Source organism: Chanodichthys erythropterus, chromosome 6, assembly GCF_024489055.1.
Source record: "Chanodichthys erythropterus isolate Z2021 chromosome 6, ASM2448905v1, whole genome shotgun sequence".
In the NCBI taxonomy this organism is placed as follows: Eukaryota; Metazoa; Chordata; class Actinopteri; order Cypriniformes; family Xenocyprididae; genus Chanodichthys; species Chanodichthys erythropterus.
The window spans coordinates 33,925,428-33,948,609 of record NC_090226.1 but is presented as its reverse complement, the minus strand read 5'-3'; the positions used below and the strand labels follow the sequence as shown (position 1 = coordinate 33,948,609).

General features: G+C 36.1%; 2 protein-coding genes across 4 annotated transcripts in view; one reads left to right on the top strand and one right to left on the bottom strand.

Annotated features, from left to right (window-relative positions):
• The first annotated feature begins 148 nt into the window (after positions 1-148).
• On the top strand, positions 149-13,150 carry mkrn2 (makorin, ring finger protein, 2). Its single transcript, XM_067388741.1, has 8 exons — positions 149-272; positions 569-697; positions 4,988-5,133; positions 5,566-5,876; positions 9,570-9,784; positions 9,870-9,980; positions 11,865-12,009; positions 12,345-13,150. Exons 1-8 carry the CDS (start codon positions 247-249, stop codon positions 12,492-12,494), a joined length of 1,233 nt encoding a protein of 410 aa, XP_067244842.1. The 5' UTR covers positions 149-246; the 3' UTR covers positions 12,495-13,150.
• A 5,604-nt stretch (positions 13,151-18,754) lies between these two features.
• The window catches only part of raf1b (Raf-1 proto-oncogene, serine/threonine kinase b), a 29,549-nt gene continuing 25,121 nt past the window's right edge, over positions 18,755-23,182 (bottom strand). For all 3 annotated transcript variants that reach the window (XM_067388738.1, XM_067388739.1, XM_067388740.1), the window contains 2 exons: positions 22,152-22,286; positions 18,755-19,462 (listed from right to left, as the gene is read on the bottom strand). In XM_067388738.1, coding sequence (XP_067244839.1) covers positions 19,325-19,462; positions 22,152-22,286 — 273 coding nt within the window. In that variant the 3' untranslated portion in view covers positions 18,755-19,324. The remainder of the gene's footprint in view (positions 19,463-22,151; positions 22,287-23,182) is intronic.

The following is a 23,182-nucleotide window of genomic DNA, read 5'->3' as shown; positions in this document are numbered from 1 at the left end:
AAAATAATTGTTGCCAGCAAACAGAGAACGGTTCCATAACGTAACCAAATAAGAACTTTATTCTAACCAAAAGCTGGGCTAGGGCTATTAAACGATCCGTTCAAAAGAATCGACTCGCGGAAATGAATCGGCGGAAGCAATGATCAGCGTCGCCGTGATGTAGCCGGTGATATTTTCAGGTTGCACAAAACCGTGTAGACAGTAGCATTCACAGTAAAATATTGCATTCGTTGCCGGATTGTAATCATGTCAACGAAACAAGTGACCTGCAGGTAAAGAGAAACGCCAAACCGCCATTACACAGCCATCAAAGCATCGCTGTATTAAATAAGGTCATTGATAACATCTTCATGACTTTGGCATGAGAGAAAATGGTGTAGCTGGACTGACGCATGTGCGACTGCAGATGTCACATCAAACCTCTGACATTCACGCGTTTATTCTTCATACAGCATTGATGTTTCAATAGGAAAACATTTTCTGTTTTCATCCAGAAGCATTGCAGCATCTCCGTCTCGAGATTCATGTGTCACCGTGTGTTTTGATGATGTTTTCTGTCTTTCTGCAGGTATTTCCTCCATGGTGTGTGTCGGGAGGGCAGCAGGTGCTTGTTCTCTCATGATCTGACCACAAGCAAACCTTCAACCATCTGTAAATACTACCAGAGAGGAGTCTGTGCCTATGGAGACAGATGCAGGCGAGTTGCTAGTGATTGAGATTTTAAAGCTTTTTGCATGCATTTGGCCGAATAACTAGATTTTATGAGTGATTCTTCAGTTTGGGGCACTGCTTGAAATCTTGAACAATCCTCGAAACCTTATAATATCACTTGTCTGACTGTGTCCTCAATGCATTTTTGATATTGTGTTTGATGGTTAGTTTTTAGAGAAAATTATCAATAACACAATGAGGTAGCTAGAAGTTTGGAGTTTAAATAAATAAAATGAACTAATAGGTAATTAGGTGTCTTTAATTACTATGTACTTTGTTGATGTTGTGTTTGATGTGGATACGGGTAATGTCAGGACAGATATAAAGGGTTAGTTCACCCAAAAATGAAAATAATGTAATTAATTACTCACCCTCACACCCGTAAGACCTTCATTCATCTTCAGAACACAGATTAAGATATTTTTGATGAAATCTGATGGCTCGGTGAGGCCATTAATGTACTAAAAACATATTTAAATCAGTTCATGTGAGTACAGTGGTTCAATATTAATATTATAAAGCCATGAGAATATTTTGGAGCGCAGAAAAACAAAATAACGACTTATTTATTGATGGCCGATTTCAAAACACTGCTTCAGGAAGCTTCGGAGCGTTATGAATCTTTTGTGTTGAATCAGCGTTTCGGATCGCGTGTCAAACTGCTGAATCTGCTTGGTTACAAACACTTTTCCAAATATCTTACTTTGTGTTCAGCAGAACAAAGACATTTATACAGGTTTGGAATGACATGAGGGAGAGTAAATGATGAAAGTTTTCATTTTTGAGTGAACTATCCCTTTAACTTTTGTGCGTCAATGTAAAAAAGTTACTCTGAGTCTTTAGAGGAAAAAATTGCCATCAAAATTTGAAGTTTGAGAGCACAGATGTAAGTTTTGGTCTCATTTTAAAGACCCATGGCAGATTATTGCTTAAGTAAAAAAGTTTAAAAAGTGAAGCAAACAAAAAGTTATAAAGGTTTTAGTTTTGAAAATGATTTATGAGCATTATTTTATATGAAATTTTATATATATATATATATATACACACTACCATTCAGAAGTTTGGGATCGGTAAGATTTTTAAAAGAAGTTTCCTCTGCTCACCAAGATTGCATTTATTTAATTAAAAATAGAGTAAAAATGGTAATATTGTGAAATATTATTACAATTTAAAATAACTGTTTTCTATTGGAATATAATATAAAATGTAATTTATTTCTGTGTTGGAAAAGCTGAATTTTCAGCATCATTACTCCAGTCTTCAGTGTCACATGATCCTTCAGAAATCATTCAAACATGATGATCTGCTGCTCAAGAAACATTTCTGATTATTTTCAATGTTGAAAACAGTTGTGTACTTTTTTTTCAGGATTCCTTGATGAATAGAAAGTTCAAAAGAACAGCATTTATCTGAAATACAAAGCTTCTGTAGCATTATACACTACCGTTCAAAAGTTTGGGGTCAGTAAGAATTTTTATTTTTATTTTTTGGAGAAGAATTTAAAGAAATTAAGATTTTTTTTTTCAGCAGGGATGCATTAAATCGATCACTAAAGACATTTATAATGTTACAAAAGATTAGATTTCAGATAAACACTGTTCTTTTGGACTTTCTATTCATCAAAGAATCCTGAAAAAAATATTGTACACAAATATTTTGTACAATTGTACACATTAAATGTTTCTTGAGCAGCAGATCATCATATTAGAATGATTTCTGAAGGATCATGTGACACTGAAGACTGGAGTAATGATGCTGAAAATTCAGCTTTGATCACAGGAATAAATTACTTTGTCAAATATATTCAAATAGTACACAGTTATTTTAAATTGTAATAATATTTCACAATATTACTGTTTTTACTGTATTTTTAATTAAATAAATGCAGCCTTGGTGAGCAGAGGAAACTTGTTTTAAAGACATTAAAAATCTTACCGATCCCAAACTTTTGAACGGTAGTATATATATATATGTATATAAATTATAAAGCATGTTGAATTCAAAGATTGCTAAAAATCAAAGCCATAAAACTAAATAAGTTGTTTTCCAAATTTGAGGTTGATGTTCCAAAAAATGAGCTTTCAGTAAGATTTCATTTGGGCGCAGTACCAAATTTCCCCCATAGATGCCAGCAAAACTCCAAACAGCGCTGGTAGAATTTTTCTCTCTCAAATATTACACACACACAATTTTTTTAGCACATGCATACAAACCACACTCTGACATCCACACAAACACACAATTAAAGCTGCATACATTTATCCAATTGACTATAATATAATATAATATAATATAATATAATACAAATGCGAGTGTTTGCTTTACAGGCCAAACCTGAGAAAATGGTGCAATCTGGTAAAATAAAAATAGTAAGAATTGTAATTCTGAAGCCTTGCCAACAGAATGAAATCTTATTAATAAAGATTGCAAGGTCGTGAGTGTAACTATTAGATATTTTTCAAAGGAAATGAGGGTCAAATAGTACAATTCCAATAAAAATACTCACCCCTGCAAAAATGTATGCAGTTGTCATTAACACAGGCAAAATGCTCAAAAAACAAAATGCTCAAGGGTTAATAAAATGAAAAGGTCCCCTAACTGAAGAATCAGCATGTCTCATATATATATATATATAACAGTTCTGTCTGGTTCTCGAATCTGATTGGCTGATAGCCATGCAATATTTCAGTGATAACAGCACTCCTACTGCCTTTTCACCGTTTGTATCACTCCGCTTGAAGTGACCGATCAAATCAACCGTAATTTTTACAAATACTACTTCTTGTACCACGAACTGTAGTTTTAATAGTTTTTTAGGCGAGAATGTAGTTGTTTAGACCTGAAATATGTGACTCGTATTTAATAACAGCGCCTATTTTACAATTTGTTTTGACGTTTTCGGAGATGCGAGCTCGAGTGCGTCAGCGGCCGTTCAGTGCTTCTGTAACCGCCGAGAACAGCTTCATCTCGGCCAGTGACTCTTGGATTTGCCGCTGGCTCTTATAGTGGTTAAACACGAGACATAATTCAATTTGAGTACATAGAACGGGCAATCTTTGGTCTTATTAATCTATTATTTTATATCTATTAGAGCAAGTCGAATTGTGCTATGTTAAATTTAATAATAATAAACGTTACGTTACATCCTTATATAGCACATTGGCTACAACTAGACGGGACATATCAGACTCTTCTCCACTTCAAATACGTAAAACATTAAACTTTATAAACATATGTTTTTTTGAGTAAAGAAAATGCTTTACATTTTTTTTTTTCAAACATCAGATCTTTATTTACCTTTGCATTGCACGGAGGAAATGTCCAAACTGCGTGCAGACTTCATTCAGGAGGGGAGGCGGATTAATGAGGCTTGATTGACAGTTTGAGGATCCAATGGAGTTAGGAGGTTTTGTCACAAGCTCTTTAAAATCATTTTCATTCGTTAAATATTTGTAAAACCCACATACCAGCGTAAATGGTGACCTATTTTTTTTTTTTAATAACTAGTGCTTTATGTTTGACTGAACTGTACAATTGTGCTTATATGTTGTTCAATAAATATTATTTTATATAAATATGTCCATTAAGTAATATGGATTGAGTGAACATTACATTAATACGCCATTAGATGGCGGCAACACTTTACAGGAGAAGTGAGTCACAAGAGACTTTTAAATTGAAAGGAACTTTTGCAAAAGGAAGTTGTTTTAGCGCTGTGGTGTTATGGATGGAAAATTCACAAAGCTAAAAAAAAAGAACAAATACAAAGATCGCTTACCTCAGCGGACATTCAAACGGACTTGTTTAAAGGATGCAATATTATGGACATTGACTTGAAGAATGAATGTAATGCAATATACCAGACAGGTAATAGCTACTCTCTCTCTCTCTCTCTCTAATACTGTAGAAAATTCAATGTGTTTCAATGAAGCGACTCAACGTTCCTTCGTTACTAGTTCTGAAGTGACGTTTTAGATTTAGTAACGGAGGCTTGGTCCAACTGTCAAATTGAGATTTGAATCCGTGGCGGAAGGAAGTAGTGCTGCACAAAAGAGTGTTTTAAAGACACTCCGTTGTTCTTATTTATTTACACACTCGTGCCGTCGAACTGTTGTATAAACGCAATATCACACTCGTAGCCGTGCGATATGGCTGTATATCAGCACGCTGTGATTCGTCCGTAGGTAATCACAGCCATACAGCCATATCGCACGGCTACGAGTGTGATATTGATCATATATTAATATTAAGGTGTTTGCTGTGTGTTCTTTGACAGATATGATCATGTCAAACCGTGCGGCCGTGGCGGAGGAAGCGGCGCAGCAGTCGAGCACACGAACAGAGCGGTGTCAGCGCCAGGACCCGCACCACCAGCAAACACCGCCAAAGCAGTCAAAAAACCACTCGTGCTGAGAGACAAAGGTACCTGGACTCATGTTTCCAGCACAGACTCACCACTTGTTTGCATATAAATGTGCTCATTACAAATATTGTATGTTATTGGACAAGGTAATGACACGGTTGTCTTCTGCTGTAATTTGAAATGTAGCACTAAAATTATAAATGATTGAGCAGATATTATTTAAAATAGATCATGCAGTAAGGAAAGAGAGTAAATGTGTGTTTAGGTTAATGTTATTTACGTGCATTCATTGGGAACCCCCTTTTTACTCTGTAATGGTTTCTGTTTTACCATCTTTTTGATAAAAATTGGTGTTTCCTTCAAGAATGAAAGAAAGACCAGAGTTTATTTAATTTCTCTTGACTGTGCAAGAACTCTCAGAAATCAAAAGAATCATGAAAGATTATCGCTGCTGCAGTTTTGATCTTGTTTTATCTGTATGTTCTGTGCAGCTCTGGGCTCTGACAGCAGAGGACGGCCGTACAGTGGCGAGAGGGCAGAGGACTGCTGGGACTACAGGGACGACCGCGCTCACGCCAATCCGCACACGTACCTGGACGCCATCCGCTCCGGGCTGGAGAGTTCGGCCACCGCCGGCCCGTTTCCAGACACGAGCCCGCAGCCGCAGCTCTGCCCGTACATGGCGGCAGGACAGTGTCACTTTGGCGACAGCTGCTCGTATCTCCACGGCGATATGTGTGAAATATGCCGGCTGCAGGTTTTGCATCCGCACGACCCTGAGCAAAGAGCAGCGCATGAAAAGGTGATCACACTTTCAGCACACTTTTAGCAGTTTCCTGATTTTCATTCAATCTGTTCAGTTTTTTAATGCAGCATAATGCAACAGTTGAAGTAAAGATATGTAATGTACTGTATGAGCAATATCACACTCGTAGCCATGTGATATGGCTCTATATCAGCACAGCTGTGATTCGGCCATAGATGATATAGAGCGATATCACATGGCTGATGTGTGATATTGCATTTATACAACAGTTCAACAGTACAAGAGTGTAAATAAATAAGAACAACAACGATTGTCTTTAAAAACCTCTTTTGTGAGGATCTACTATGGATTCAAATCAGTTTAACAGCTGATCCCAAGCCTCCGTTACTAATTCTAAAACGTCACTTTAGCAACAAAGTCGCTTCATTGAAGCTTATTGTATTATGTAGAGTAGATTATTTTGAGAGATTTAGCATTCATTCTTCAGGTTAAATTCATAATAAAAAATCAGTTTGAATGTCTGCTGAGGAAAGCGATATCTTTATCCTTTTAACAGCTAAAGGGATTTCCCATGACAGCGCTATTCAATGCATTTGTCAGTTGCATCTCATAAGGTGTTGTTTAAAGTAAAACAACGTCCTTCTTTACCTTTTTTCAGTCCCTTTTAGTATAAAAGTCTACTGACTCACTCATAAAGACAGTCTTTGCTGCCATCTAATGGCGCAATAATGTAACTTTCACTGAAAATGAAATCGCAATCACTAACAGACCATTTCTCAATATAAAATATTATTTATTGAACAAATTAACAATAGCCACTATAACAGTATAATAAGTTTGTACAATAGGAAATAAACACAAGCAAGCAGTTCAGTCAAAAGTACATTAAAAGTTAAAGCTGCAGTCCGTAACTTTTTTTGGTTAAAAATGATCCAAAATCAATTTTTGAGCAAGTGCATAACCAGGCAGTTTTCAAAACTATCTCCTTACCTTAGCCCGATTCACAATGGTAAGCTTGTTTAATGTTTTCTAGTTCGGATGGTACTGGTGGGTTTATGCAGGAAATTCAAGCATAACGCCCTTTACATTTGCGTCATTACGTCACGTCTGTTTACATGAAGAAGGAGTCCCAGCTAGTAGCTATATCATGAGAGGATGCTGCATGTGATGGATCATTTATAGCCTTTTCTCACAACAGCTGCAATAATTAAACATCATTTTGATGGCGGATTGTATGGTATGACAAATTAATGTTAGAGATTAGACTGTACAGAAATTGAAATCTAGAGGTAACGCTAATACACACTAAATGCATGTAGTCACGCAATGCTGGTGTTGTTACCATTAACGATTTTTTTCTCAGTTGGTCAGAACAAAAGTGGCAGACATGTTACTTGTTCAGATGACATTTTCCGGTTAAAATCTTATTTTGGTCATGCTTCCAAGAACATGCTTCCGAAGCTACACATTCTTGTACAACAAACTTTATAAAATCAATCCTGTGGTTGGTGCAAAATCGCTGGGATCATATTATTTACACACGCTGTCGAATAGGGCACTCCAGGCTAACCCATATGTTAATGGGAGAAGATCCTCCTTTATGCCCTCTGTGCCAGAATCCATTATCATTGAAGCATATTTTGATGGAATGTGTTAGTTTGAAATCTGTTAGAACTCTTTATTTTTCTGTTGACTTTTATGAAACGATTTTTAATGAAGTAAGGCCTGATTTAGTTTTAGAATTTTTATCCAAGACCAAAATCTAATCATTTTTTTTTTCCTTTATAAAAAAATAAATAAATCTCGTTCTCGCCATGAATATAGCCGAGGTAGCTTGCATGGTGTTAAATAATAAACAAACAAACAAATTCTCCTCAAAACATTAGATTCATCCGCGCTGATGAGCCGTGCCGATGCACAACCCACGTAAAGATGATAATTCCGCAAATAACTGCAATTGCAGGTTTCAAACAGAGATGGCGACAGAGGCGCAACTTACAGACGCACCTTTACATAAAAATATATAGTTATGAACCTAACTTTACTCTTAGCCAAATCATTTTGCTCTGAAACAAGTAAAAGATTAATAAGACCAAAGATTTGATATATCCCAAATTAATTATACCTCATGTTTAACCCTTGTGCATCCAAAAAAAAGTTACACATAGGTGCAAAATGGACAAAAATGTCCATGTCCAAAGACTGTCATAAAAATATGATTTATTAATATTTTTTTCCACTTTCACTGATGTCAATTTTTTAACAAGCATCTGTTCTATCCATATATACCAAACATTCATTAATTTTAAGAACTTTAACCCTTTAAATGCTGGTTTGTTTACATAATGCCATAGGTGGTTTTTTATGAAAAAAAAAAAAAAGTAGTTTATTTTCATAAACAAAATGCTAAGCTGAATTTTTTTTCTTTGCTTATTAGATTCTTGGGTGTGTCAATGAAGAACAACAATATTAATTTTGAGGCATTTATATTTTTTATTTAGTGTCAGATTTTTTTAAAAAACTAACACTTAGGTCCATAATGGACAAAAATAACCATGCCAAAAAAACTTTCACTGACGTTTTTTTTTTTTTTTTTTATCAGCATCTCTTCTGTTCATAATTACCAAACATTCATTAATTTTCAGAAATCGGTTTCTTTACATCCTTTTTCATAGTTTTCACATGGCCCTATGACCCTGCCAAGAGTGTGACTCATACATGGAGTGGGATTTTTGATTGCCAGTACAATATCATTTCTTTCAAACTAATTACACACATGAAATTTTCAGTAAACACATGCAAACTACAATCTGACATCCTTACCAAAATTCCCACACAATTATAGCTACATTATTTTTCAAATTAACTCTATAATATGCATAAGCAGAAACACAAATAAGTATTTCTTTTATATGCCAAATTTGAAAATATGGCACAATCTAGTAAAAAATGGTAAAAATGTCAAATTTGATGCCTTGCCGATAGAATGAATGCCTATTTGCAAATATTGTATCATTTTATAGTCAAATGGCCCTGGGTTAAAAAATTGGGTTACACAAGGGTTAAACACTATCTACATAGGAGCGGCAAAGTCCTGAAGTACTGGCTGAGATAACGCTGTTCTCAGCGGGTACATGAGCCCTGAAAGGTCGCTAAAAGCCGAAAATGTCTTAAAAAATTTTCAAATAGGTGCTAAGTTTATATTTAAATCACATATTTGAGGTCTAAACAACTACATTCTTGCCTAAAAAACGATTAAAACTACATTCCGAGACACAATAACAGTAGTATTTGTAAATTTACAGTGGGTTTGCTCCTCCATTGATGCTCGCTGTGAGAAATACTGCCAGCATAGATCCGGCTGAAACAAGCGGAGTGATGCAAGCTGTTGAAACTGTTTCTGTGTGATTTTTAGTAGAATCACATGTATAGATAAGGCTCTCAGCCAATCAAATTCAAGAACCAGAACTGTTGTATAAAAATATATTATGTATGTTTGTTTGTAAAAATGTAGAGACCTTAAAGTAAATTTAATTACGTTTAATGCTAATTCTTTATGGGATAAGTAGTTAATTTCCATAAATTTAAGTGTGCTGTCTTGCAACTTTTTTTTGTTTTGTTTTCATACATATTTTTAAACTTTGCAGTGTTGAGATTTGTCTCTGTTGTTGAAAAAGTTGCGGTAGAGTGACTCTTGTGTCACATGATGATGATGTTGTTTGTTCCCAGATGTGCATGGCGGCCTTTGAGATGGACATGGAGAGGGCGTTTGCGGTGCAGCAGAGTCAGGACAAGCAGTGCAAGATCTGTCTGGATGTGGTGTACGAGAAGGCGTCTCCGTCCGAGCGGCGCTTCGGCATCCTGTCCAGCTGCTGCCACACGTACTGCCTGAGCTGCATCCGCCAGTGGCGCTGCGTCGAGCAGTTCCAGAACCAGATCCGAAAGTGAGTGAGTCCGTGTGGACCGATCTCAGCTCTGCTTTCTCAGACGCTCGTGTGGTGTGAAGTAATGCCGGGTGATTGTGTGCAGGTCTTGTCCCGAGTGCCGTGTGGTGTCGGAGTTTGTCATTCCCAGCATGTACTGGGTGGAAGACCAGGATGAGAAGAATCGCCTCATTGAGGAGTTCAAATCTGGAGTCAGGTACGACTGAAACGGGTTTATTTTGTGGCCAGGTAACAAAATAACAGGTAATACACCTATAGGAGATTCAGTTTATACAGGATTCAGTTTTTGCAGCGGTGCACAAAACTGCATTGTTATAAAAAATAGCAGCAGAATTGCATGTTCATGTTTATCTACGTGTTCTGAACAAACAGCCAGTAATGCGATGGAGGAATCAGATGATAATGCAGCCATTTTGACCAATTATTACTTCTTAAAGAGGTCATGAACTGTACTTAAAGATCTTTAATATTATGTTTCTGGAGGTTATCTTGTGGAATTAGCAGGGTTATTATAGTTAAAAAAAAAACTAAAACCATAAAAAAGTTCATTACTTGAAATAAAATTACTTTTTCTTTTTTTATTATTTACGCAAATTGCCAAGGCAACATCTCATTTTAATTTACTTATACTTGATGTCCTAAAATAACTAAAACTGAAATAAAAACTACATAGAAAAACTACCAAAAGTGGCAAAAACACACAACAAAATGACTAAAATTAAATAAAGATTAAAAACTATAATAGTAAAAATAGTTAGTTTTATTCTCAAACAGTAAAATAAAAATGATAATTTTCCATCCTCATTTTCACTCTCTGTCAAACAAAAGGGGTGTTACTGCTTTCAGATACACGAGTTAACTTCCACTGCTGTGATTGGTCAACATCTCAACATCTTTCTCGACATCTCACAGCTGTATCGTTCTCGTAACTGATGGACAGATGTGAGTTTTTCGAGCACACCTGCTTCATTCACTGTTAAGAGAGTCAAAACATGGATTTTTTTTTTTTATTATTTTAATATTTTCTTTGAGGTTCATAAACTAAAAACAAATATATGTGTGTAAAAACTATTATTTTCAACCCTCATTCTGAGCCTCTGTCTGAAATGATCCGATTTAAAGTCGTGACTCCTTTAAGGCTTGTCAGGAATGTTATGATTGGCTAACATCACTGCATAGGAAACCGTATCAACGCCCACTCGCTGTTCCTCGTGAGTAAGTGTTCTGAAAACATTATCCCAATAAAAACATCATTTACAGACAAATTAAGCATTATGAAATCACCTGTCAACAAAAGTTTCTTTGCGAACTCTCCATTACACTGTGCCTTGTTTACAAAATAAAATGCTCCGAACAAACATATAATCCTCCAACGTGATCCTGGATGTTAATTTGGTTTCTCATGTAACGACCCCTTTAAATTGTGCATTCTGGTTTCATCTCATCACTTCAGCACTTATAGCACTTCATTCTTTCGCATCATAGGAACGTTTTCATAGTTCCTATAACTATTGACGGAAGTACCCGCTTTTTGGCGTGTTCGCACTGCAGGGGCTGGGAATGATTTTAGTAATGGGGGACTAAATTAGCTCCTACTTCAGAGTAAGGTCTGACCCCGCACAATAGAAACTTCCAGTGACGTAAGTGTACGCTGATTGGCCAAACAGATGGCTTACATCACTATTGGCGTTGCGAATGCAACCAGGAAAATAGCCCTGGAGAAAATTAAGTTTGCCCCGGTGGTGGCTAGTCACTATAACTGAGCTCCTATTGAAGCAATACAGCCTTCTAGAATATGGGCAATGATCGAACATCATCGCTTTACTGTGAAGAGCAGCTGCACAGTCCAAACAGAAATCAATACAATATGAGGTTAAAGGTTAAATGTTTGGAGTGGCATCTGCTAGCAGTCTTTGATCCACTTTTGATCTGCACTCAAACCAAGAGCTGGAAGCTGTTTTCATCTTTCCGTCCATTTATTTATTTGTATTGGCAGAATGCAGATCGATTTCTTTGACATTATGGTTTAATCTTGGTTTCTACCTGAATCTGTTTCTGTATATCTTTGTGTGTCTTGCAGTAAGAAGCCCTGTAAATACTTTGATCAGGGAAGAGGAACGTGTCCGTTTGGAGGAAAGTGTTTCTACATGCATGCATACGCTGATGGGACACGAGCAGAACCCGACAAACCCCGCAAACAGCTCAGCGCAGAGGGGAACGTCCGGGTAAAGACCGCACACACAATCAAACACATGCATATATGCTCCAAATGATGATGCAGTTCCTCATTTAAATAATTCATATGCAGAATAAAGGGGCGGGGCTTGGTTGAGTTAGTTAGTAGTGTGTTGAAACTGGCAGTTATGGTAAGGGGCGGGACATTTCCCAAACACCAATCACAACACACTGCTGGAACTAAACAGAGCGTTACTGACAGACTGGGAAGAGAGGAGCTGCAACAATGGAGAATATGAGGAAAATAACCAACATTTAAGCAGTTCTAGTGGGATTTTGTGTAATATGGCCTCTTTAAAATGTGAAATATTGCTCTCTCTCTCAGTTTCTTAATTCGGTGCGTCTGTGGGACTTCATCGAGGAGCGAGAGCATCGCGGGCTGCCGCAGTACGAGGACGAGGTCAATGAACTTGGCGAACTCTTCATGCAGCTGTCAGGAGCCGGAGACGAGAGCGGCACGTCAGCATCCCATTGATCACATGACACTCCTCCGTCTCACCTTAGGTATTGGGTGAAACGTCTGGCCAATAAAATGTATTGAGAGCGTTTCCCAAGACGACCTTCTACAAGTGGTGCGTTTGTGTGCTACAGCATATACTACATCTGTATGAGTATGAAACTATATAAAGCACCTGTATCGTATCTGTAGGCTGCTATATTCTCCTGACCTGCATTGGGATTTTGCCGGATTTTTTTAACGTAAGGCCCAAAGATGAATGTAAAAAAATGGGAACTAAAAATCTCTCTCTGGCACATTTTCATATGCACTCAAGTAGTGTATGAAGTATAATGCAGAAATACTGTTAAGTGTAAAAAAATAAATAAATAAAAAAAAATGAAATAAATAGTAATTGTTGCACTTAGTTCAGATAACATATATTCATAACTTTATTACTTTTGGGCATCATGCAATATTACTGTGGTTAAAAAAAGTATCCATTCATTCTGTCACCAGTGAATGGACCTATTGATATTTTTAGGATATATTTACTTCATTTTGAATTCAGCTGATATCATAGTACTGAATTTCACTCGTCTGGTTTACTCTCAAATCTGATATGGGTTGTTATATTCATTTTCTGAACTGTATTGTTGAGTGACACTGGAACGAGTGTAATAAAGCGTTTCGTGAGCGAGTGGCTTGTGTGTTTCTGAATGTTTAGCACAGATCTGAACAAGCCTCAGTTCGTTTACAGTCGAACACAGTAATGGAGCAGATCTGATTTGATCAAACACTGAATCTTAATAAGTTTCTTATGGGTTAACAATAAAGCTAAAACCCATGGGATTGTGGGTATCGTGTTTGGGTGTAAAATATCTTCTCAGTCTTTGCAAGCAAAGATGGGTCATGGCTCCCACTTTGTGCCAAATTTAATGAGAGAACAATTCAAAAATCACATTTCTCAATCCAAGATTGCAAAGAATTTGTCTTTCACCATCTAGCAGTGTTGGGGAAAGTAACTTTGAAAAGTATGGCATTACAATATTGCGTTACTCCCTTAAAGAGTAACTAATTGCATTACTTAAAAAAGTAATGTTACATTACTTTTGAGTTACTTTTTTTAGAACATAAAAGTTTTATTTGAGGGCAAATGTAAAGACCCTTTCACACCAAAATTTAAAATATAGCTGCAAGCAGCGATAACGGGCCCAAGCCCCAGTGTCACCGCCACCCCGGTGGCTTAAGGAAACCTGTGCATGGCGGGCAACACTCAATTTTAATTTAATTTAAATCAAAGTTTTTACATGATATGAGACACTTCCTGTTTCCCTTTTTTTTGTCATTACTTTAATCCCACACCTACAACTGTTCGAGATATCCTATGACAGTGTCTTTGTTTCATGTTGACCGAGTTTGATTGCGATTGTGTGAAACTCTGACGAGGAGTACTTAAAAAAAATCTCAGAGCTTGATTATTCAAAAAATCCACATTCAAACCAAAGTATCTGACTTCCTGTTGGTGGGAGCTATTGACTAAATTAGAAAGTTGTCCGGCTTTATGAGAACAATATATGTACCGAGTTTAGTGACTAACCTTTAAGCCTAACCCCCAATTTTTGTCAAAAGGTGGCGCTATAGAAGCCCCCCTCCCTGCCCATTTCTAAGGCTTTGCCCATGTCTTTTGGCTGGCAACTCTGACGTGAGTGTCGAATTTCATGCAATTTGAAGCATGTTAAGTGCCTCAAAACCCCCATAAAGAATATTAAAGTTTATTGCATTGCCATGACAACGGTATTCAAGATATCAAGAATTTTTTCACAGGTCTGCATATGTTGTGTCTTGACATTATTCTGACGAAGACTGAAGCAAATCGGGTCAAAATAAGAGGGTGATTTCAAAGCATTTTGAAAGTGACACTTCATGCTGCCAATTGGTGGTGCTATGACTTTGACTCACAATAGTCACATCCATGCGATTGGTCTCCTACAACAAAGACACAGATGAAGTTTGTTCAAAAGCAGTATGCAGAAGTTATAACACACTTCCTGTTTCCATTTTCTCGCCATAAATTTTTTTCTCGCCAAACCATTCAAGATATCAAAAATCCACTCGCAATTTACTATTAACTGTATGAAGTCTGGTTACTGTAGGTGAAAAGAGTTGCTCTACAGAGCCTTTCAAATACAACCATATAAAAAGGGTGTGCTACTGGAATTTCTGTTACGCAAGAGAAAGCTATACATCAGTGCAGTGTTGAGATAGCACAGAGTTCTTTGTGCCCGGGCTCATCTCAGATGATCCAGAAGACACTGGAAATATGTGTTGTTGACAGATGATGGCTTGTTTTGGGAAAAATGGACTGAGTTCTCAGTCCCAAAGATGAAAGGGACCATCCCGACTTTCATCAGCAACTTAAATTGAATATCAACAGTAACACAGATGGATTAGATTGAGTCTGTCAACACCTCAAAGCTTCACAGTCATTTCCTCTTCATGGGTTCATCATTTCATTCAGTAACGTTTGGCAGTTTTGATTTATATGTTGTTGAATGTTGATGATTGCGTTATTTTACATGTGTGTAAACAACTTCTATCCGCTCCTTCTGGTTTACAGAAAATTAAGAAAATACGCAGATCTTTTTCTTAGCTTGTTTTTGGATCTGGAGATGCTGCACTGTTTCAAAAGATGCGTTACAGCGCCCCCTACTGTATAACTGTTAAAACATGGATTGGCGGAAAAACTCATCAATGGTGGGAAAATAGACCCTCATTTGTACCATACAGGTGCTGGTCATATAATTAGAATATCGTGAAAAAGTTCATTTTTTTTATTGTAAATTATTTTAAAAATGAAACTTTCATTTATACTAGATTGCCTACATGTAAAGTAAAACATTTCAAAAGTTTTTTTATTTTTTTTATTTTGATGATTAGAGCGTACAGCTAATGAAAGTCCAAAATCCAATATCTCAAAATATTAGAATATTTACATTTGAGTTTCATTAAATGACCATCCCTACAGTATAAATTCCGGGTATCTCTTGTTCTTTGAAACCACACTAATGGGGAAGACTGCTGACTTGGCAATGGTCCAGGAGACAATCATTGACAGCCTCCACAAAGAGAGTAAGTCACAGATGGTCATTACTGAATGTGGTGGCTGTTTACAGAGTGATGTATCAAAGCATATTAAATGCAAAGTTGACTAGAAGGAAGAAATTGGGTAGGCAAAGGTGCACAAGCAACAGGGATGACCACAAGCTTGAGAATACTGTCAAGTAAAGCCGATTCAGACACTTGGGAGAGCTTCAAAATGAGTCGAATGAAGTCGGAGTCAGTGCATCAAGAGCCACCACACTCAGACATATTCAGGAAAAGGAATACCAAGCCACTTCTGAAACAGAAACAACGTCAGAAGCATCTTACCTGGGCTAAGGAGAAAAAGAGCTGGACAGTGAACAGTGGTCGAAAGTCCTCTTTTCAGATAAAAGTAAATTTTGCATTTCATGTTGAAATCATGGTCCCAGAGGAAGACTGGAGAGTCACAGAATCCAAGCTGCTTGAAGTCTAGTGGGAAGTTTCTGAAGTTAGTAATGATTTGGGGTGCCGTGACGTCTGCTGGTGTTGGTCCATTGTGTTTTATCAAGTGCAAAGTCAATGCAGCCATCTTCCAGGAGATTTTGGAGCACTTTATGCTTCCATCTGCTGACAAGCTTTATGGAGATGCTGATTTCCTTTTCCAGCAGGACTTTAGCAACTGCCCACAGCGCAAAAACCACCTCCAAGTGGTTTGCTGACCATGATATTACTGTGCTTTATTGGCCAGCCAACATGCCTGACCCCTGAATCTATGGAATATTTTCAAGAGAAAGCTGAGAAAAAGTCGATCCAACAATATACAGATGATCTGAAGGCTCAATAATGCCTCAGCAGTGCCTCAGGCTGATCACTTCCATGCCACACTTCACTGATGCTGTAATCTGTGCTAGGAGCAAGTCATTTGCTGTAAAATGTGCTGCCGACCAAGTATTGAGTGCACAAATGTACATACTTTAAAAAACTTGAACTTTTCTGTTTTGAAAATCCATTTTTTGATTGATCTTAGGAAATATTCTAATATTTTGAGATACTGGATTTTGGACTTTCATGAGCTGTACGCTCTAATCATCAAAATAAAAAAAAATTAAAAAAAAACTTTTGAAATGTTTTACTTTACATGTAGGGAATCTAGAATATATGAAAGTTTAATTTTTTAAAATAATTTACAATAAAAAAATTAACTTTTTCACGATATTCTAATTATATGACCAGCACCTGTGTTCAGAAAATGTGCCATATGCATTGATTTTCAACATTTTGCTCTATTAAAGATTCTATCTGCAGTTTCTTTCAGGTAACTTAATATTATTTTACCCACAATTACGCCATAATTATAAATTATGCTTGAATGTATTGTTCTGGTTCTGAAAGCTGATTGAATGCGCCATGTTTAAAGCTGTTGCAATATAGCGACATACACCTGTGGCTGAATATCAGAATACATTTATATTCATGCACCACCTATGTACGGGCTCAGTCTGTGGTTACATGAAAAAGGATGCCGCGACTGGCCACTTGTTGGCACTATTAAAAAAAAAACACGAAAATGGCTATAGCTATGCAACAGTCAGTCCGATTGACTTGAAAACTGGTATGCGATGTCTTGGTCCAAGGTACGGCCATATTCTATGAGAACATCTGCATATCTCAAAAAACACAGCTGCCATTTGCCAATGAAAGAGGACTGTGAGCAATTAGAAAAATCAGCCTCTGCCCCCCGTCATTGCGTTTTTCAGGCGCATAAATGATTGTAATGTGATTTTTCATACATGCACACAATATTCATACCATATGATACTGGGTTAATGACGTGACAGGTCATTTTTCTGTCCAAAGGCCTTAATAATAAGAAGAAAACAAAGATATGACATCCAAAGCATGTAAGGTAGAAGAACTAGATCTCTTTTATTGAATCCAAAAAGTTTTAATTATATTTTTGCTACATATAAAAGGTATTTTAAAGATTCGATTAAAGTCATTCGGTGTTACCGTCCAAAAGCCAATACAGCCATTTCATTTGTGATTAAAATATCTTAAAATGTAATAAATATATATATTATTTTATTCTGCCATGATTTTATAACATCATATATCAACATAGTGCAAAATGGTTTTAAAATTATGTGTGGAAATCGTTGCTTTGTTATGAGAAAGAATGAGTTTCATTGTCATTCAGAGTAACCGATATAAAGGGACCTTTTTAGATCAAGTCATGCGGTCAGTATCATGTGACAGGACGTGACATCATTCAGACACCTGCAAAGGACCACATGGTCATGAAGCAAAGTAACAAACTCTCTCTTAACTATTTGAAAAATTCATGGTTTCACTTGATCATACGCATGTCCCGAAAAATCAGGTCATTCGGTGCAACCGCAATAAAACATGGAAAATGCTGTAATATTTTAAAAACTTGTACTAAATATAAAATATTTGATTGCCAGCTAGCTAGATATCAGCCTGTTAGCATTGTTTGAAAATATCATCATTCTGTATAACCAAAAGTGTCATTCGGTAAAACCGAAATTTTGGTTAAACCGAATGACTTTTTGGTGACAAATTTTGTCCATCTTGTAAAATATGACAAAAGCAGTGTTAATTGATTATAAAAACCACATAATCTCATTGTTGACACTTAATTACACTTCAAAATTAATTCTAATTATATATAGTTTATTAAATATTGGAGATTATTTGAAAAACCTACTTTTGCAAACTAGTCATGTTTTTCACTCAACCTCAATAAAAGCACTACAGCACAATTCTCGACTCTCCAAGTCGAAACATTTTTGAACTTTGGCCTTTGGTTAGCTATAATAGGGTCATTTAGAAAAAGGGGCGAGGCCAAGTGTAGAAAAAAGCCATCATTCCTAAATGAAAAATCAGACTTTTGCGTCATTAGGTGAGCACATGCGACATGATTCTGAATAAGCATGCAACCTTTTATGAAGATCAGCCCATAGGTGGCGCTGTAACTGTTAAAAAGATGCAAAAACCATATTTTCTTATTAAATATTAAAAATACACCCTGTATTGAGTGTAAATGATCTTTTCTATCCCTTATTTAAGTGGTTACATAATACCTTTTTTACTCATGTGCTTAAAGGCCTTAAAGCGCTTGAACCCCAATAATCCACTCAAAGCTCCATACTAAGTATGAATAATTAAAAAAAAAAAACAGCTTATGTGGTGTATTTAACTTAATTTTATTAAAATACAATGCATAAACAATCTGTCAAGTTAACAAGTTAATTCTCCATGACAAGCAGTAACAAGCTGAAACAAAAAAAGAAAAAAAAACGAATCCTTAACAAGTTTTATAATAAAGTTAATACCCACTCTTCTTTGATTTTTGTAACATACTCAAAGTCAAAGAGACACGTGATCATGAAGTGATCCCTGTACGGCTGATAAAAACACACATCCGGCACACGGCACACTGGCACTTAGGGAATATTTACACGTCATTTCAGCCACACATGATTGTAGGATTCATGAGAAAGCGGCAGTTCGCGTGATTATTCTGGGTATTTCCCACTCAAACTTTGCCATACAGCTAGACACAACAGGTGAACCGTGTAAAGAAAGTGCGATTGGCTGTTCCCTTCCGGCAGACGGGAAGAGAGATCAACTGAAATTCTTGACTTAACACACGGACTATATTAGACGAAGCACATAAATGACCAACACTGTGTCCGCCGATAGCTGGAGTATGTTTGCCGACCGATTGCTAACGTGTCCTGGGCTGAAGCGAGCGCGACGCTTCACTTGAAGGCGGATGAAAGCGCGAGAGTGCAGACGTTGATGTCCTCGGTGTGCGAGGCTCTGTGGAGCGACGGCTCGGACGCGCTGCGGTTGATTTTGGGGAGCGAGTGCTGGAGCAGCTCGATCGAGGACAGGATCTGTGAAAGACAGGAACACACAGCGATCCGTCAGTGATGCAGTCAAACACTGTCATTACATGAAGATGTTGTTCATAACTGCCGTCCATGAGAGCTAATACTTAATAACCAACAGCTGTAGTTGATTTAAAACAAGAGAAGATCATAATAAACAGCTCTAAAACACATATAAGGGCCGAACATTTGAAGCGGTTCAAATTTAACAAAATGAGAACATTTACACATCATACTTATCCCAAAATACAACAAATCATAAGCTATTTTAGACATTATTTTTATGACAGTTAAGACATTTTTATTGTCTATAACTGAAAAAAAAAATGATTTAAATCATTTAGATCGACCCCAAGGATAATTTCATTTCTTTTTGATAATGCACGGAACAAATTTAATTTATTTATGCTTTTTGACATGGTAATTACTACTTGAGCATTACAATAAAAATGCATTATTATTAATCAAATTTTCATAATATTACTATAAGGCATTATATTTATGCAAAGTTGTTTTGTCATCTAAATAGTTGAAAATGTATTTTACTACACATTTTACTTTTGGGAATGAATGGATGTTTTTTATTTAAAGTTGAAGAGTGAATATTTGTTGCAGGACATCTGTTATTTATTTATTTTTAACATAAGCACTGATTATATTTTATATTAGGGCTGTGCAATATGGTCAACATAATCATATTGCGATTTTTTTTAATATTGCAGTTTCGATTTTATTTATTTATTTTGCTTTTTCAAATATGCTACATTTTAAATGTATTCAGTGCACAAGAAGTGCATAACAAAACATTTCACAATTAAATAACATAGTATTAACAGCTTGATAAACAGACTTTGGTATCTTTTGTCGAGTGTTTGTATTAGTCTTTACTGACGATGTCTGCAGGCACCATGTCTTTGCATATATGTTAGGTGATCACGTCTGCAATTTCTTTGTGCCTTCTCATAAGGCATGATGCCTGCAAATGCTTGAACAATGAATACTTGTTCAGGCTGGCTTTGAGGTGTGCTTTTGTTCGTTTCAATGGATTTTGTCATGCATTGATCATACAGTTTTTTATGCCGCCGTTTCTAATGCTGCAACAGGTTTATTGTATTGCCCTGTTCTGTTGCAATCTCACAGGTCTTGCAAATGACCTTGCTCTCTGACACATCCTCTCTCCTGAATCCAAAATACTCACAAATATTCTGAATTAAAATATAAATAAATTAATAAATAATTTTTTTTGTTGTTGTTGTTTTTGTATAAAATGGAGATCAAGATTCTCCCACGATTTTGAACAAAATAACATGACATTTACATGAGGTTCTGACACAATGTTATCTGCTGCAGCCTATTTAAAAAATAATTCATTTGAACTAGGGCTGTCTATTTAATGCACTAAATTATTAACGCATTTAACGCACCAAAACATGAAGCAGGTGAACAGCTCACTATAGAATGCAGTTATATGCCCCTAAAATTCAAGATATCAGGGCAAAAATGCCCCTGTATGAGTGGTCTCATATTTGTGTAACGATATAGTTAAGCAATAATCACAGGAGTAACGAGCACAATATCACACAAGTTGTTTTCCTGTCCAGAATAGCAAATGTGATATTGACTTTAAACAACAGTTTAATAAATAAGTTAATATTGCGTTATATTTTAGACACAATATTGTCTGCTTTTGCTCAATTTTGCCAATGAAAATATTACCTATAAAGTCAGAGCAGAATTGTTGTGAGTCTCCGAGCAACACACAGCAGAGCTTCCTTTCTGAATGAATCGGCGTTTTGAGCGATTCAATCGGGTGAACAAATGATTCAATGACTCTCATAAAGAGAGCCATTTGCTTAATTCCTGAATGAATCAGCTGCTTGAACAAATCTAATGAAGGACTCAATGATTTATTCATTTAGACATTTACCGCCACCTACTGATTATAATAAATAATTATTTCATATTTTCATATTATAAAAAAAATCAAAGGTATAGTTCAACCATAAATAAATCCTTATGGTTTTTAAAGCCTAAAAGTTTACATGTAATACATTTTATGTTGAATCAAATAAAAACTTTTTTTTTCTAAAGCTACTTTTTGTAATGTCTATTTGCTTTTCTTGTTTAACACAATAATGAATTTAAATGATCTTTAAGGGGTAATTTCTCAGCCAAATTTGAATTGCGATTTATTCACTATTAATTAGATTAATAACCACATTGTGCAATTAATTAGATAAAAAATGTTTATCACTTGACAGCCCTAATTTGAACTAATTATTTATTTTTTTTAAAAATCAGTTTGAATGAATGATTCAATGACTCACTCGTAAAGACTCATTTCATTACTGAACGAATCAGCATTTTGAAACGAATCTCTTGAATGAATGATTCAATGACTAATATATTGTTTAACCAATCTTCAAGTTACTTTTTTAAAGATGATTTACTCTATTTTGATCACTACTGTAGACATCAGTGTTTATATCTGAACTATAAACTTTTATCGCAGTACTTCTGTGATAATCTGAATTATTGTGAGACAGAAATAATGATCCTGTGTGATTGAAAAGACCGTTTCTCTGGATCAGAAACACTTGTCAAAGCTTTAATAGAGTCGAATCGCTGCCATTTAGGAATAAGATCTTTATTTTTTTGCGATTAATCGTGCAGCTCTTCTCTGCAGTGACGTTACCTGTGGAAACAGCGGTCTGTCGTCTTTGGACTTCTGGATGCAGTCAGCGACGAGTCTCTTCATAGCTTTAGGACAGCTCTTATACAGTTTACTGAGGTCAGGGGTCAGATAACCTCTACCCACCATAAAGATGATCTAAACAAAGAAACAGGAAAGAACCTTATTATATGCTTAAAATGAAAAAAGGGGAACTAGATTTTTACATCTTTTGCACAATGTGAATGGTGCTTTATCGTGCAAACGATAGGGACGTACACTACCAATGATGCTGAAAATTCAGCTTTGATCACAGGATATAAATTACACTTTACTATATATATTCACATAGAAAACAGCTGATTTAAATTGTAATAATATTTCACAATTTTTACTGTATTTTTTATTAAATCAACGCAGCCTTGGTGAGCAGAAGAGACTTCTTTCAAAAACATTAAAAAATAGGAGTTTAATACTTTGAGTAAGAGGTTTACTCAACTAACAGACTTTGAACCGTAATATTGCTGCTTCCTAGAAGTTCACCTAATATAACTTAAAATCACCTTCATTTCGCCTCTCATTTCACACAACAAAGCTGCTTTACAGGCTACACAACCAGTGACTGGTTTTAAAAATGGACCTTTAGCCTTTGGGCACCTAAATTTAGCCGCCGGGCTGGAGGGTGAGCGTCCAGAGCGCTCCGGCTCACTGCCAAACACTTCATGAGCTCACAGAACAACTTCAGTCACTCTGAATACTGATGCAATGCCTTTATCATGCACTGCAGCTAATGCTGTATAATAACATGAGTGTTTAACGCTAGTCTACAACAGGAGTCTCTGAGAGCGAATCTTATAATCTGAAAAAATGAAGCTCATTCTATTATGATCTACATTACTATTTGAGGTTTCAAATGTACTTAATTGACATAAAAATAATGTGAAACGCATACAATTTTTTAGGTTCTCTAAAAAAAGCTTAATTTTCTTAAAAAAATTTACAACTCTTGCCAGTTTTCATGACATTTACTCCTTAAGACTCCTGTTTCTAATGAT

Bases quoted from the DNA above. Each gene is read 5' to 3' on its own strand.
- mkrn2 (XM_067388741.1), top strand. From the start codon at position 247: ATGTCAACGAAACAAGTGACCTGCAG. The intron at 273-568 runs GTAAAGAGAAAC...GTCTTTCTGCAG, and splicing joins ACGAAACAAGTGACCTGCAG to GTATTTCCTCCATGGTGTGT. The intron at 5,877-9,569 runs GTGATCACACTT...GTTTGTTCCCAG, and splicing joins AAAGAGCAGCGCATGAAAAG to ATGTGCATGGCGGCCTTTGA.